General features: G+C 44.3%; 1 protein-coding gene across 1 annotated transcript in view; it reads right to left on the bottom strand.

The window, feature by feature from the left end:
• Nucleotides 1-7,670: 7,670 nt before the first annotated feature.
• The window catches only part of PTPDC1 (protein tyrosine phosphatase domain containing 1), a 107,098-nt gene continuing 102,001 nt past the window's right edge, over nt 7,671-12,767 (bottom strand). Inside the window, exon 11 of the mRNA XM_044300989.1 lies at nt 7,671-8,459. Within this exon, the coding sequence (XP_044156924.1) occupies nt 8,373-8,459 (87 nt within the window). The 3' untranslated portion in view covers nt 7,671-8,372. The remainder of the gene's footprint in view (nt 8,460-12,767) is intronic.

Below are 12,767 nucleotides of genomic sequence, written 5' to 3'. Positions count from 1 at the left end.
AATATTTTAGGGAAATAATAGAATTGGCCATTTGAGACTGTCTGGTTCCTAGAACCAGAGACTCTGAATGCGATTTCAAGGCAGGACGTCCCCCGCAACCAGTCTATTTCAGACTAATTAAATCAAGGTCAAAATGGTTCTGAGCTGAGGGGAAGGAAGGCTTTGCAACCCCCAACCAATACTGTTCCCTCTCTTTTTGTGACTTTAATAAACTTTTTGAAAAAATGTCTGTAGAATGTCTTTACTATGTACCTATGATATCAATAAAAGTGACGAAATGGGAGTGATACAGGCTACTTTCACACTTGCGTTCGGAGCGGATACGTCTGGTGTCTGCACAGAAGGATCCGCTCCTATAATGCAAACGATGGTATCCGTTCAGAACGGATCCGTCTGCATTATATTTCAGAAAAAAATCTAAGTCTAAAAGTTAGTCAGACGGATGCGTCCTGACTTTGCATTGAAAGTCAATGGGGGACGGATCCGTTTGAAATTGCACCATATTGTGTCAATGTCAAACGGATCCATCCCCATTGACTTACAATGTAAGTCTGGACGGATCCGTTTGGCTCCGCACGGCCAGGCGGACAGCCGAACGCTGCAAGCTGCGTTCGGGTGTCCGCCTGCTGAGCAGAACGGAGGCCAAACAGTGCCAGACTGATGCATTCTGAGCGGATCCACATCCACTCAGAATGCATTAGGGCTGGACGGATCCGTTCGGGGCCGCTTGTGAGAGCATTCAAACGGAACTCACAAGCGGAGCCCCGAACGCTAGTGTGAAAGTAGCCTTACTGGTGAGAGCCTTTGAAGGAATATTAACCATAGGTTCATGCATACCCCTGCTCTTCTCAATATTCTAATACATCCCCTCAATGATAAAGGAAGATCACCCCCCCCCCCCCCCCCAAAAAAAAACCTTCTTTCTATAGCTAGTAATATATGGCGGCAGATAGAAAGGCACTCATAGGGTAAATACGTCAAAATCTGCTCCTCAAAGAGGATGTAGTTTGCTCACCTGTTTGTGTTGTGCTAACCTGGGCAGAATACCAGTATAAGCAGAAGAGAAGAAAAAAGCTGGTCGGTGCAGCCGAGACTATCTGGAACCCTTGTGGCAGGAGCCAAACCGCCAGTGGGGTACGATATAGCAGTAAAAATTGGCAAGACTAAACTCGTCGAGCTGATTGTTGATAGTACACAACCAGACGTGAGTATAATGATGATTACGATTTTATTTTAGGTTCGAGACAACTCGTTTCGAGGTACGTGGGACCCCTTTATCAAGTCTGTATAACTGGCGTAGATGCCAGAGGATGTATCGCTGAGAAGCGTGGCCCCGCTGTCCGGGGCTGTCGGCAGTTGAAAAAGCTACTTTCAATAGCCGACAGCCCCGGATGCTGCATGTGCCTCTGTAGCACAGCCAAGCCGCGCTTCTTAGCGATACATTCTCTGGCGTCCACACCAGCTATCCCACGTACCCCGAAACGCGGTGTCTCAAACCTAAAATAAAATCGTAATCATCGTTATACCTGACGCCAGGTTGTGTACTGCAACAATCAGCTCGACAACTTCAGTCTTGGCAATTTTCACTTTTATGGCTAGTTTCAGATCTGGCAATGCCAAATGGTGCTGCCTGCCTGCCAGACGCCATTGACTATAATGGGAACCAGGGGCGATCCGGCCACTGTCCAGTAAATATACCGGGATTCGGCCAGACAAAAACAACTGCAAAAAATGGTTTTGCCCGGCCAATTGCCGCCGGAACAGTCGCTGGAAAGCTGTGATGCAGATCTGAAACTGGCCTAAGAAATGTACATCGGAATAAATGTGGCAACTGCTCCGCTTTCCTGTCTTCATAAAAATGAACATGTGGTATTAAAGGGCTTCTGTCACCCCACTAAAGTCATATTTTTTTTTTTGGGCTAGTTACATTCCTTATAGTGCGATATATGAAAATATAATGGTGTTACTTACTTTCATTCAGCCGTTTCTTATAAAAACTAAGTTTTATAATATGTAAATCAGGTCTCTACCAGCAAGTAGGGCGTCTACTTGCTGGTAGCCGCCGCAAAAAACCGCCCCCTCGTCGTGTTGATTGACAGGGCCAGCCGCGATCTTCTCCTCCGGCCGGCCCTGTCAGCATTTTAAAAATCGCGTGCCTCTGTTCATTCGGCACAGGCGCTCTGAGATGAGGAGGCTCGCCGATGACATCTCTTTCGGTGATGTCATCGGCGCAGGTGCACTGAGGGAGTTCTGAGGAGACGAGCCTCCTCATCTCAGAGCGCCTGCGCCGAATGAACAGAGGCGCGCGATTTTTAAAATGCCGACAGGGCTGGCCGGAGGAGAAGATCGCGGCTGGCCCTGTCAATCAACACGACGAGGGGGCGGTTTTTTGCGGCGGCTACCAGCAAGTAGACGCCCTACTTGCTGGTAGAGACCTGATTTACATATTATAAAACTTAGTTTTTATAAGAAACGGCTGAATGAAAGTAAGTAACACCATTATATTTTCATATATCGCACTATAAGGAATGTAACTAGCCCAAAAAAAAATAATGACTTTAGTGGGGTGACAGAAGCCCTTTAAGAAAGCTAAACACATGCTGAGAGAATTGGGATCTTCTTGGGTCTCTGCTCAATTCATCCTTTGGTCTATTGAATAAGTAGGCCTCACGTCACATTAATTCTTATACTGATGTGAAGGGAATACTGACTGTAAAGTACAACACTATTTTCCTACTGCGGTATCTCTCTAGAAATTAGTATAACACCTAATACAAACCAAATAATTTTTTGAATTATTTAAGGGAGTCTGTCACCAGGAAATTCACTGATAGACCAGGCACAATGTCTTGTAGGGCTAGCTCAGGTGAATGTAATGATACATTTCACTCATTCATTCAAGAGAAAAATGACATTCCATAATGTATATGTAAATGAGCAGTTAAGTGCACTGAGGGCGGACCCAGGCCACTCTGAGCACCCTTGCTCCTCCTGCTTTCCTCTGCTAAGCTCTCTCACTCTCCTTCTTGATTGACAGGGCCATGTTACTGCCTAGCCATCTCGCCTGGCCTGGCAATCAAGAGGCAGAACAAGGGTTTGGCAGAAGAAGCAGAATGAGGAAGGGTGCATCAAAAATGGCTTGGGCATCCTTCAGTGCACTTAACCTCTCATTTACATACGGCTTAAAAGTAATTTTTCTCCAGAATGAAGCAATAGATTACTAAGTGAAAGGTATCACTTGCATTCAGCTGAGCTAGCCCTACAAGGCATTAAGCCTAGTTTAAAGGAGTTGTGTAATCTGATACATTGGGGACATATCGCTAGGATATCGCTATCTCTAAAATGAAGGACGCAAAGAGGAGGACAGTGGGCATGTGCGGCCGCCCTCCATTCATTTCTATAGCAGTGCCGAAAACAGACCCACAGCACACTGGGCTATTTCTGTCAGCCCCATAGACGTGAATAGCGCAGTGGCCTTGCTTGCGCAGTGCAATTCCCATTCATTTCTATGGGACCTCAGAAAATAGCAGCACACACCGCTAGGCTACTTTAGGCACTCCCATAGAAATGAATGGTCCTCTTTTCTTCTCTTTGCAGGCTCCGTTTTAGAGATAGCTACCGGTCCCAGAGGTGGCACCTGCACCTATCAAACATTGGGGGCATATACTAGCGAGAATCCCTTTAAAAGGGTTGTCTCAAAAGGACATTACAAAGAGTGGTCTCCTGATCGGGACTCTTCTATATGGGCCAGACTGCTCAAGAAAGGGAAATTAATCTGGTGGGCACAACCGCATTACTTTTTCAGCAATTCATTTGAATGGTTGACCTGTAAATACTACATTTCTTGTCCACTGAAATGTACACTTTCCTTAAGGGGTGATCATTAGGGTCGAGCAAAGCAAGATCGAGGTCGCTTTGGTGGACGGAGATCCGTCTCCGTACAGCATTAAAATGTATGGGCTCCGGTGAGGTGAAATTCGTTATCACTGAAGTCTCTCAGGACTTTGGTGAACAACTTTGGACTTTGATTTTTAAACTTGAAAACCAGTTTAAAACTTTTTAGTACCAAGGTACGAACCAGTAACCGAAGCCGACTTTGGATCCAAGTTTTAAAATGTTTTTTAGGTTTAAAATCGATGACCTAAGTTACTAACTTCAGTGATAACAATTTCACCTCGCTGAAGAGCATACATTTTAATGCTGTACGGAGACAGATCTCCATACTGCATTAAAATGAGTTTTTTACGAATCGACTTGAGATCTTGGATCCGAAGCTCGATTCGCTCATCACTAGTGATCATCATGAGACCACAACTTCAGGGACTCAATCAAGTTGAAGGTGCAGCCAAATCTGCAGGCTGCATGTTACAGAAAAACAAAAACTGAGCAGACTGATATATAGTTTTATAGGAAAAAGATTCCGTATAAGTAATTGATACAAATCTCTGTTCATTCTGGGTTTAGGAGTCCAATAGGCGGTCCTAATCAGTGATGGATAGACTTCCCAGTATGAGTGCGAATAAGAAAAAAGCTGTCAGTGACTGAGTAGGACAGACCACTGGACTTAGCCCAGAATGAACTGGGATTTACATTAATTAGTTTTACTAAATATTTTCCCCAAAAAGTAAATATCAATCTGCTCAGCTCCTCCTGCGCTATAACATGCTGTCTGCAGACAAGACAAATGTCACAGGTTCCCTTTAAAGGCTATGAACACCTTTGGGGGCATTTTTTTTTTAATGATTGCATTGTACTAATTTTGAGCTAAAAATATTTTTTTCAATTGGTCTTTATTAAAAAATATGGAGTCCTTTTTTGTGTACAGAGCTGAGATGCTCTACTAGCAGCTGCCTGTGGATTTTCTGTTACCTGACGGGCTGACAGTCTCCTTATCTCTGCTCTCTGACATTATAAACACTCATTATAGCTCCGTTCTTACCTTACTGATAAGAATGTGGCTTAAATAAGTGTTTATGACCTCTTACAAACAAGGGTTCTTAGATGACCGGCACAAAGTGCAAGTGAAAGGACCAGTAACACAGAAAAACAATTAACCCTTTGTGACAGAATGGCTCAATATTTTCAATAAAGGCCAATAAAAAAATAAGATTTTTACTCAAAAATGAGTAAAATGCAATCATAAACAAAAATTTCCTAAAAAGGTGTACATAGCCTTTAAGCTGTACATATTCTACAACATGGGCATTTTCTGCCTACAGTAAGACTTTGCTTTGTCAGGATATTTTCATACAGGTAATGTTAAAAATTTGCATTTGCATGAGACTTTGAAAATGGACATACTCATCATAAACATACTGAACCAATGAATAATAGAAACATATAAATATTTAAATGGGGTGAAAAATTAAAATGTCATTTAAAATGTCAGAATACCTATATACCCCTCTCCTGATATATGTTTATAGGTGCTGTTCCCATCTTAGATATTTATAACCTATCCATAAAATATGTGTCTGATTAGTGGTTCCCAGAGGCTTGTTGGCCTCCTCCATCACTCCCATAGACCTTAATAGAGAGCTAAGTACATGCACGGTCATCTCTCAAGGTATACTTTGCCTGGATAAGGCCACCTCATGTGCACCCCTTTCACCAAATAGATGCGTGTTCTGCAACTTCCTCTCATCAGACATCGATAAGAGAAGAATCTGGATAAACCATAAATGGCTAAGATAGGAACAGTCATGTAATAGATTCACTGAACTTATGAAAATAAATAGCATATATAGTAGAATAAGTTATAGGAAATAAAATTTTCCAATCTGAATAAAGTTACAAATATAAGGCCTAAGTGAGTGAAGGGTTTTCCGGGAGTACTGTAATAATGAGCTATCCTCAGGAGACGTCATCAATATCAGATCAGTGAGGGTAGGATGTCTGAATCCTCTGCTGTTTGAAGTGATGCATACCAAACACAGCGCCATACATCGTATAGTGGCTGTGCTTGGTATTGCAGCCCAGGACACCAAAAGATTAGATATTAGTGACCTGTCCTGAGGATACGCCGTCAATATTGTACTCCCGGAAAATCCCTTGTAATGCTTTCCTTTCATTTTTATATTAAGAAACAGTCCCATGCTGAGATAGCCTTCAGCAACCCTTATTCTTTTGAAAGGATAGCTCTCTTTAAATGAGCTGCAAGTTAGTAGGGGCTAATCAGGGGCCCAAAAGGATATAGCCATCTGATACAGTGATGACCCCTCACAGATCCTGAGAATTAACAGCGTAGATTTAGCGCTGAGTCAGCTTCTAAGTTTCACCTGCAGAGCAGCTCGCTGAATGGGACTGCGCTGCAGTTTCCTGCACAGCTGGGTGGTCAGACCTCCTCCCCAATCTTAAAGTGATGGCCTAGTGATAGGCCATCACCTTATAAGATGGGAATCATCCTTTAAACCTAACATATGCTGTATACAAAGAGCGCACAGCCTCCCTTTAATGGCTCCATCCCATGTATCAGAATTGCAGCAGTTTTTTTTCCACCCGGAATAGGTCGCAGACTTGTTGCGGATTCCCCCTACTGGGTTCAATGGGTATTCAAATCCACAATAAACCTCAATGATTGTGGAAAAAAATTAAAAAAATTAAAATACTTACCTCCCCTGGCACTTTCGTAGCTCCCTTGCCTGGTCCCCTGTACAACCCGGGCTCCTGTGAGGACGTTGCGTCAAATGTGACCACTGCAGCCTAGAGATCAGGCAAGAAGTCAGGTGTACAGAGGTTGGCGGGTGACGACAGAAGCTTTGCCATGGGAGCATCGGGGGCAAAGGGGGGGCAAAGGGGAGGCAAAGTATATATATTTTTTTAATTGTAGTTGTTCAGCTGTTTTCCTCAGGTGAAATCGACAAGCAAATCAGCACCAAATGTGAATCTGACACTGCAGATTCTTGCTGAACCACAATGGAAATTACTTGTAGCAATTCTGGATATAGCCATATCCTTCCTGGCCAATCATAAGCTGTCAAAGAACGTTCTAGGTATTTCCCATCCTTTTAGGGTAAGTTCACACTGAGGGGGTCATTTATCAAGCTGAAATACGGCTAAATTAGGAATATTTCAGGCGCAGATTGCCAATATGCAACTTTTCCCCCTCATGCCAGGTCTAAATAAGTGGGCAGGAAAGGGCACGGGCCAGCAGGCCCCTCTCATTTATCATTTTCTACAAATGTTTAAAGCGTAGAAAAAGGTCTAAATGTAATACAGCTCAGAAGCTGTCTCACACTTAGAAGTGGCGGAGGATCCGCCGAAGTTATAAGGAGGCCTGAGATCCACCGCCAGCTATAGGGCTTTAGTAAGACTAGCTTCTAAAACGCCGGTCTTAATAAATGACCTCCTGAGTTTTATGGTAGTCGGATTTGAGGTAGATTTTCCTGCAGGGTTTTTCAGCCAAAGCCAGAAGGCCATTTGAAAGGAATCAAAAATACAACGATGGCCCACGAAAAAGTAGCCCGCCTCCAATGTCTCCAAATCAAACTTCCTAATAGTCGTCCATATCAACCAATCAGAGCTCAGCTTTCAGTTCCTACAGGGCTCTGATCAAATGAAAGCTGAGCTCTGATTGGTTGCTATGGACAACATAGACAGACATATTTACTGTTAGACGGTTTGATTCGGAGATATTGGAGGCGGGGCCAATTTTTCGTGGGCCACCCTGTATAAAGTTAGGACTCTCCTACTTCTCCTTCCTGTTGGATTCACTTCCGGCTTTGGATGAAGAATAATTGCAGGGAAATCTGCCTCAAAACCGTCTCCCAAAATGTTGTGTGAACTTACCCTTAGACTTGAAGAAATTCTATGGATACTTGTGGGAGATGGAGCACTCTGTGCATACAGTATGGACTGGATTTTGACACCCTCAATGAATAGCTCAGGGGCTTTTTAGTCTATTTCGACATCCCCTACCAGGATTACATCCCAAACCTCCATAGATGTATGGCTCTACATGGGCTACAGTAGGTCTATTTTAATATTGTCTGACCTGCTGAGTCCAATCATTCACATAAAATGTTCACAGTGCATTCCCTGGGCACGTTCTGCTAGCAGTATGCCCGATAATAGTAATAAATACAACAGATACATTCCATACAACTAGTTACAAATAGTAAACTGGCCCAGAGACGTATAAAGGTGCTGCAAAACACAGTGAACTGTACTTCGTAGAAACAAATACCAAAAGATAAAATAGCTTAGAGAACATGAAGTCACCTAGATTTCCTACATTCTCTGTAGTCTGAGCCCTTTATGTAGCCGACATGTAAACACAAACCTCACAGGAAACACACATGACACCTAAAAAGTGCACACAAGCTTCCATGTTACAAGGCCAAGCTTGTGTACCGAGAGCTGCCCTGGAGTCCTTATTTTCGGATGTCCGTCAAAGCATGTAGAAAGATTGGTTTCAGGGTATTATAAACCAGAGAACTGTCTTCTGAATGTGGTTCAATCTGTAAAATCAATATATCTCAAGGTTAGACAGGTTTGTCTGTAATCTAGAAAAAGTCCTATAAATCCCCCCAAAAAATTTACTCTGAAGTCAGAGCAGCACCAAACGTTTGGAATTGACTATATGTTCCAGTTATAACAAGGATAGGGGAGAACTAACAGATTGTTGGGCGTCCTACCGTTGGGACCCCCACCGGTCACCCGTAACCTATGGAGCCCCCCTAAAATGGATGAAGCAGCTGGTCATAAATGCGTGCTGTACTCTGCTATTTCTGGTGCTGCCATAGAACTTAATAGAGAGGAGGGAACTTTTACGACCAGCTGCTCTGTACAATTCAGGAGTGGCTCCACAGGGTCGCAGCGGTAGGCTTCTATCTATAACCCGACGTATAAAAGTACTTGGTTACATCGCGATCTGCCGGCGGCCCGTGCCGCTGCAGATCACTGTGACCGCACTGTCATTAGACATGGAAAACTCCCGAAGTCAGTAGCAGTCAGGCTGTGATAGATCCTTGCAGCACCCTGCGCAAGCATCTATCACAGTGTTAGGCCTCATGCACACGGCCGTTGCCCGGCCGTGGCCGTATTGCGGCCCGCAAATAGCAGGTCAGCAATATGCAGGCACCGGCCGTGTGCTCCCCGTATCACGGATGTGGACGCATTCACTTGAATGGGTCCGCAATCCTGAGCTGCGGTGCGGATGGAAGGCACAGAAGCACGACGGACTGGTTCTGTGGTGTTTCTGTCCTTGCCTCCGCACTGCAAAGAAAATAGAACATGTTCTATTTTAGGCTACTTTCACACCTGCGTTCAGAGTGGATCCGTCTGGTGTCTGCACAGACGGATCCGCTCCTATAATGCAGACGATGGGATCCGTTCAGAACGGATCCGTCTGCATTATAGTTTAGAAAAAATTCTAAGTGTGAAAGTTGCTCAGATGGATCCGTCCAGACTTTACATTGAAAGTCAATGGGGGACGGATCCGTTTGAAACTGAGCCATATTGTGTCACCTTCAAACGGATCCGTCCCCATTGACTTACATTGTAAGTCTGGACGGATCCGTTTGCCTCCGCACGGCCAGGCGGACACCCGAAAGCTGCAAGCAGCGTTCAGGTGTCCGCCTGCTGAGCGGAGCGGAGGCTGAACGCCGCCAGACTGATGCAGTCTGAGCGGATCCGCATCCGCTCAGAATGCATTAGGGCAGTACGGAAGCGTTCGGGGCCGCTTGTGAGAGCCTTCAAACGGAACTCACAAGCGGAGCCCCGAACGCAAGTGTGAAAGTAGCCTAATTGCGGTGCGGACGGATCACGGACCCATTCAAGTTGAATGGGTTTCGATCCGTCCTGGCTGCCACATGGATGTTGCCCGTGCATTGGGGACCGCAAATTGCGGTTCCCAATGCACGGAACGGCCGCGTGCATGAGGCCTTAAATGTCAAAGCCGTCAGGGAGCGCTTTTCCTTGTGGAAGAGCACCACCTGCTGGCTGTAACATTAACTGTCAGCCTGCAGGCGGTGAATTAACCCTTTCTGCCCTGATTAAAAAAAAATAATAAAAAAAAAATTAATACATAAAATGACAAAAATTAAAAGTTACAGCAATAGTTACTAGTATTAGCAATAGTATAGAAGACTATGTACACACCCATACAGACCTCCCCCCCCCCCACACACACACACACACACTTCATTAAAAAAAATATATATTATATTTAGCAATAGTATAGTGGAATTTGTGTAAAATATACAAACATACACACTTTTTTATTTTAAAAATCAAGGTATTCGTTTAAGCTATATTTTGGATAGCAGGGTTTTTTTCTGCGTAAAATACTCAAGCACCCTTAAAATGTACACATTTCCCCAAGATGAATATTAGGGGAACAACATAAAAAAAAGTCACTTTGAAGGGGCATGTCACTTTGTGTTAGTACGGTGCCATAGAACCAGCAACAGAAAAATAGACTGTCAAAATCCAAAATACGCTCCAGTCTTTTGAAGTCTAGCGCCCATTTTCAGGGTACAAGCAAATGGTAATAGTTTTAGATATGTTTTGTCTTGAAACCTTTTGTAATAGTTAGCAAAAATAATTATAATAAAGGAAAAATATAGAATTTTTTCATAATTTTCTGTTTTTCGTTAAATATTTAAAAAAATATATATCCATCATCTAATGACACAAAAGAAAGCTCTAAGGTGTCCCGTGAAAAATAATATCAAATACATGTAGGTTGGCTCAGAAATTAATCAGTTATTTGCAGTTAGATAGGCCCATTGCTACATCTAAAAAAAATGGCCTGGTGAGGAAGGGGTTAAAGAGTTATTGTCATTTTTTTTCTATACATTTACATCATCATATTTTTGCAAAAGTGACAAGTGGACGGGACGAGCTGCAGTGCCAAGCACATCCACTACTACAGACAAGCAGCTATGCCTGTGTAAACAATGAAAGCTGTAGACCCCTGACTGTTCTGATTATGGGGCCCTAGACATTGGACCCCCACCGATAAATTTCGAAGATGGCCAAACACCATAGAAAGCTGTCAGTCATTCTTCCCACCCCTCATACAAATGCACACTGTGGTCTCAATGGGGAATAAGTCAACACTAGACACCTGTGGTGGTGGTGGCTAAAAGGGGTTGTCCTAAGGATAGGTCATCCATATAAGGCTACTTTCACACTAGCGTTCATGGGTCCGTTCGTGAGCTCCGTTTGAAGGAGCTCACGAGCGGACCCAAACGCCTCCGTCCAGCCCTGATGCAGTCTGAATGGAGCGGATCCGCTCAGACTGCATCAGTCTGGCGGCGTTCAGCCTCCGCTCCACTCAGCAGGCGGACACCTGAACGCTGCTTGCAGCGTTCAGCTGTCCGCCTGGCCGTGCGGAGGCAAGCGGATCCGTTCAGACTTACAATGTAAGTCAATGGGAACGGATCCGCTTGAAGATGTCACCATATGGCTCAATCTTCAAGCGGATCCATCCCCCATTGACTTTACATTGAAAGTCTGAACGGATCCGCTCAGGCATCTTGCACACTTAGAATTTTTTCTAAGTTATTAATGCAGACGGATCCGTACTGAACGGAGCCTCCGTCTGCATTAATATGATCGGATCCGTTCAGAACGGATCCGATCAAGCGCAAGTGTGAAAGTAGCCTAAGACTGAAGAGGGTCCCGACACCCCTGCCAATCAGCTGTTTGAACAGGCTGTGGTGCTCCTCTGCCTCCTCGCAGCTTACAAGCACAGCACCGTCCACTGAATAGTGGCTGTGCTTGGTATTGAAGCTCAGCCCGATTTACTTAAATGGGACCGAGCTACGTCTAGGACATGTAACCAATGAACTTGATGTCACTGGCCTAGGAAGAGGCCTAATTGCTCACCAGAGCACCGTGGACTCTTCAACAGCTCATAGGCGGGGGTGCCGGGAGCCAGAGCCGACCCCTGCCGATCTAAGGGTAGGCCATCAATATGACAATCTTTTTAACTCTTGTGAGAACAAAGGATTGGGCCTATTGGAGGAGAGAAGAAGCAGATGAATGTAATTTTTTTGCGAAATCCTTCTGAACTCCCAGGAGATAAGCCACCACTAGAGGTTTCTGGCAGCAACTTTCGCCTCCTTCTTCATTAAAAACACATATATGCTCAGTTTAGATTAGAATGTATGTGTATGGGAGAGACATCCATTGTCTGACGGCTACTGATGGTGTATGGGCACCTTAGGGGAGGACATCTATAAGTCCTAAAGAACTATCTGAAGTCCACACTTTCCACCATAATGAACTCCAGTGGCAGGACGTCCATAACTTTTCATTACACAGAATTCCTTTCAGATTTTGAGATGAAATGGGATAAAATTACAGGAAGTCCTGATGCCCGGGGTTCTCACAATTAGGGTCCATTCACACGTCAGTATTTTTACCTTTCAAGATAAACGTTCCTGTTTTTTGCGGATCCGAAAATCTGGATGACATGAGGATGCTTTTAGCATGTCTTCCGCATTTTTGACGGATGCATTGACTAGAATGGCATGACGGAACGCAAAATCGGACAAATAGTAGGACAGGGTATATTTTTTTCCTGGATCCGAATAAACGGAACCCACGGAACGGAATCATGGAATCGGAGAGCACCATGAGTGCTGTCCGATTATTTGCGGATTCCATTGAAAATGAATGGATCCGCATAACGTTCCGTTTTTAATCGGAACGGATGCGGAACAACAAAACGGACGTGTGAATGGACCCTTAGCTGCTTGTAGAGGGGGAGCCCCAGTGCCAGCCTTTGCAGGTAACGCAGGAAACTTTGATAAAAG

The sequence above is a fragment of the Bufo gargarizans genome, chromosome 7 (assembly GCF_014858855.1).
Source record: "Bufo gargarizans isolate SCDJY-AF-19 chromosome 7, ASM1485885v1, whole genome shotgun sequence".
Taxonomy (NCBI): domain Eukaryota; kingdom Metazoa; phylum Chordata; class Amphibia; order Anura; family Bufonidae; genus Bufo; species Bufo gargarizans.
This window is presented reverse-complemented; position numbering and strand designations above follow the sequence as displayed.